The 4,570-nt window shown below is 40.3% G+C and overlaps 1 protein-coding gene across 1 annotated transcript in view; it reads right to left on the reverse strand.

Moving 5' to 3' along the window:
- Nucleotides 1-591: 591 nt before the first annotated feature.
- Nucleotides 592-4,570, reverse strand: part of DTL (denticleless E3 ubiquitin protein ligase homolog) — a 35,849-nt gene continuing 31,870 nt past the window's right edge. The window contains exons 15-17 of the mRNA XM_015427615.1: nucleotides 2,185-2,945; nucleotides 1,858-1,895; nucleotides 592-771 (exon numbers count right to left, since the gene is read on the reverse strand). Coding sequence (XP_015283101.1) covers nucleotides 703-771; nucleotides 1,858-1,895; nucleotides 2,185-2,945 — 868 coding nt within the window. The 3' untranslated portion in view covers nucleotides 592-702. The remainder of the gene's footprint in view (nucleotides 772-1,857; nucleotides 1,896-2,184; nucleotides 2,946-4,570) is intronic.

Below are 4,570 nucleotides of genomic sequence, written 5' to 3' on the forward strand. Positions count from 1 at the left end.
AGGGTGCAAACATCAAACCTTTTCCAGTTATTTCCCTATACAATGTTCACTCTGTTCTATTAGAAGGGGAAGAGAAAGTCACAGAAATTTTAAGAAGCTTTATGTTTACAGATAAACATTGTCAATTGCAGCATTGGTACACTTAGTGCTGCACCAAATGCTGGAGACAGATTCAGAATAATCTGAGGGAGTAGTTCACCCATTGGTACACTTAGTGCTGCACACTTTTACTGGAGACAGATTCAGAATAATCTGGGGGAGTAGTTCACCCATTTCACCACAACAAGCAGAACATTAACTTTTCCACACAACTCTGAAACTTTGAGTACATTTATGACAATACACACGTGCAAGTACAATCAATATTATAGCCCCAGATCTTAATGGGCATTTCCAAATAAGAAATACAAACACTATGAGAAAAATACTAGTATAAATGTTATTTTTAAAAGCTAGAACTTTCACTTTAAAATCAACCAGTTCTTTTACATTAAATTGAGCAACCCTATTCATTAGCCAATGTCTTACCTAATTAAATGCAATACATGGGTAACAGATTTTAAAATAACTGAAAATAACTGGGGGGGGGGAATAAAACTTTAAAGGCTGAGAACACTGGTCTCTCTTTCTATGAGTGACACACAATTCCCTTTCAGTAGCATAAAGTATATAAAAAACATTGCAGCAAATGCAAAACACTGCTTAATCTTTTTGTAACTTTCGCTGGAAGTATGTGGATATCTTTCGCATGGGCATAGAAGCGGCTGAAAGCTGGTGGGGGAAAAAAGAAGTATAAAGTCAGGTATAGTTATGAGTTCATTTATTTAAATGTCTAGCTCAGAAAATGCTTCATAATCTTCATCCCCTCCCTCCTGACACTGGGAGCTAGCATGACAACCACCTCTGAATATATGACCCCAAAACTTCATACCCCCTTCACAGTTTGCATTTGTTTGTTTAATGCACCTCTTGACTAGTGAAATCAGTCTGGGAATGCCAAGTTACATTCCCATCTGGCACATGCTAGTACAGTTCTACCACTTAACATGTATGCAGTCAACAAGACTGAACCAGACAGCTGATGGTAGAACTTAGCTTTGCAGTCATATCAAATTGCTGCTGTAAGAGTAAAGATTCAACTTTACTTTCTCAAGGCATGGGCAGTTCTGAGGTGCTCATCAGCTGACTTAGACATGTCATCACAACACATCTCTGGGCAGATCTGCACCTATTTTCCTGAGAGATTCCCCTCCCCCCCTTACATGCCTTCAGAGATCTGTACAAAGATCAGCTCATACACCAAGATGGACTATGCTGAAAACGGCTTTTGCTTGTGTTTTGGCCTCCAGAAATGGAAGAACAAGTCTTCCCCAACACTAGCCTTCTGCCACTGAAAAGAAAAATAGCACCCAAATTCACATTCCACAACTAGGCTAATAGATTCCTTGTATCCTCTGTGCTGCTGTGTGAGAACAGGAAAGGAAGGCCAAGTAATCAACAGGTAGAAAGGGATGCTATGTTGCTTCTCAGCAACAAGGGGATAGAAGGAAACAAACAACCCTTGGGAACACTATGGAATGCAGCAGTCAGAAAGAGGAATTAGTAAAAATCATTCCCCCCATCTTCCTCAGTTTCTTCCACGCTAGTTCTCTCTTTCAGCTGCAGGTCTCTAGGGCACAACTCAAGTTGTTCCAGAAGTCCCAGGACTACTAGAAGTGGCTTTTCAGGGGTCACAAAGGGCCGCAGTGGGAAAGGAAAGAAGGCAAAACTCTCTTGTATGAACTCTTCTCTCTTATGAACTCTCTCTTCTTTTTCTGAAGAACTGAGCAGTGACTCACAAAACTTATAACCTGCCACTGGACCCTTGCTCTTCTCTATCACTCTCTTCGTGACTCCTTGGTATCCAACACAATGCATTTCAATGAAGTTTCAGTGGTGTCTTAAAGCTTCTAATTGGGAGCAGCTAGAATACACACTAGCATCTGTACTGAACAATGGCTTCCTCCCCTTTCTTTTGCCAAATAATACACTTTTACTGTATAATGGAATACCCATCAGAGGAACGTGGAGGATACTGACCCAAACATTCATCCCCTGCCAAAGATGTTGCAGCCATGCCTGATTTACTTACTGATGCTGGTGAACCAATTCCTGCCCCAGGTTCCTGTCGTCTTGTGCTAGAACTGCATGATGACTGAATGCTGTTGCCTGATGTATTCTGGTTTCCGGATTTGTTAGTTCGCAGCTTGTCCCCCAAAGCAGACAGCCAGTTTTTGTCAGCCGAACCATTTTCCTTGTCAGCCATTCTACCACAAGAGATCTTGAGAGAAACTGGAAAATTTAGTAAGTCTGCTGGAGAACATGGATGTTGAGAAGGTTCCTTCTGGCTTTGAATGGCCTTTGGAGGTCCACTAGGAGTCAGACAGTTTTCACCAAATGCCTTTGAATTCACTGTCTGAGTATAGTGTTCTAGCCGGGATTTTTTAGGCACTTTGTCAAGGTCTGTCACACAACTGCAACTTCGAGGGTACTTCCGTTTTGCATTGTCCTTGCTGGATTCCAGTCTCCTCTTGGCTCGTGTTTCAGGGCGCAAATGTATGGATTTAGAAGTGAAATGGTCCCCAGGGAGAGTCTGAGAAATCTCTGCCAAGGCCTTTCGTGGAGAAACTGTCTTTTCTCCCCTCAAGGGAGGAGATGAATTTGGAGTCTTGGTAATCCACTGCCTGATGGACATAATTGAGGAAGGTGCTGATTTGGGTGAAGAGCCAGAAGTGGCTTCCCTCTGCCTTGCTGGTGTGTAGGCCACAGTGGCTGGGGAGCTGACAGAAGATGATGTTGGTGTGTTGGTGGGAAGAGGAAGATCTCCCATGTAAGCTGGAGCACAAGCTGCAGGCTGTGGTGAAGAAATATGGGGATTGCCCATCATAGTAACTTTAGCAGGAGTGCTCTGCTGGCTGCTTGGAGTTTCTGAAGAGGAAACAAATTACACACAGTACAAAGTGAGGACAATATGCTGCAAGAGTGAGTAAAGCAAGGTTACAACAAAGATATGCAGTACATGAACAACATGGAATTTGAGGAATTCACTGCCTGAATAACTACTGATATTAAGGGGCTTAAAAACTTTGTATCAACTATCTCTGAAAGGGTATGCAGCAATCCTACTGCTATGGAATTGAAGCTATCTTGTCCAACTAAATCACCCTACCAGTATTATCACTGGAACAAGAAAGGTGCTTTGATGACTTAGGAAAGGTGTATTTAAATGCATTTTATTTAAATAATTTCTAGTCTGCCTTTCCCTGTAAGCAAACTTATCAAAAACGTTGCACAAATACTTTATTTTAAATTTGGGTTGCTGTCAGGATATATCAGGGTCCCAGTGGCTCAGACGTTAAGACATTGAGCTGCAGACCAGAAGGTCTGTAGTTCGGCAGTTCAAGACCCGAGTGCCGTGTGACAGAGTGAGCTCCTGTCTCTGTCCCCAGCTCCTGCCAACTAAGCAGTTTGAAAGCAAGAAATTGCAAGTAGATAAATAGGTACGGCTTCGGTGGGAAGGTTTTTTTTTTTTTTAAACCAAATTTTTATTATTTTTATTAACGCAAAACGGTACAATACAGTATAATATGCATCAAATGTGTCAGCAAAGTTTCTATTAACATATTATTAACAAGGTTAGGTATATATAACATAACAGTTAACGTTACAATTACAATCCATACCATCTTCATATGGGCTATTACAGAAGGAGTCATTGAAGTCTAGCAACTTTGTTTCCTCTATTGGTTAATTAAATAACATTATTTTATATTTTGCTTGTTCAATGCTTTCCCATTCAAAATTCTCTATAGATAATTTTCCTAAAATAGGGTTCCAGATGCTAAGAGGGTTATAGAATTTACATTCATTTTTAATAGATGAGTCATAAATTGAGATATTTTCAATCATAAATATGTCCCATACTTTATTAATCCATTGCCTCAGTGTCGGTGGATTTTTGTTTTTCCAGTTTTAAGCTATTGTCATTTTGGCTGCTATCAACAGTAAATTTACTAGTTGTTTTGTTCTCTCAGGAGGGCGGATTTGCGGCCAAAGATGGAGTAGTATCAGTTCTGGTGATAGAGGTAAGTCTATGTTTGTAAAAATTTTAATTTGAGTTAGTATTTGGTTCCAGAATTTTTGTATTTCCTTACAGGACCACCAATTATGGTAAAAGTCTGCTTTTTCTCCACAATTTTTCCAGCAGTAGGGTTTCACGGAAGGGAAGATATGGGTCAGTCTTGCAGGTGTTAGGTGCCATCTGGTAAGTATTTTCCAATTCGTTTCTTGTATTCCTATGGATTTCGAGATTTTTGATTGAGTATTCCAAATGTCCTCCCACTGCTCTTAAACTGTAGTTTAAGGTCTGTGTTCCACGCAGTTTGATACTTGTGCATTGCTGTGGTGTGTGATGACATAATGTATTTATACAGTTTAGCTATGAGACCTTTCTTTGGTGGTGATTTTTCTAGAAGTTTTTCTAGGTTCGTAAGTTGTAGTTTGCTTGCTGCGATAAAGTTAGTCGTATGAA

Source organism: Gekko japonicus, unplaced genomic scaffold (genome assembly GCF_001447785.1).
Source record: "Gekko japonicus isolate JY-2015 unplaced genomic scaffold, Gekko_japonicus_V1.1 scaffold45, whole genome shotgun sequence".
NCBI lineage: Eukaryota > Metazoa > Chordata > Lepidosauria > Squamata > Gekkonidae > Gekko > Gekko japonicus.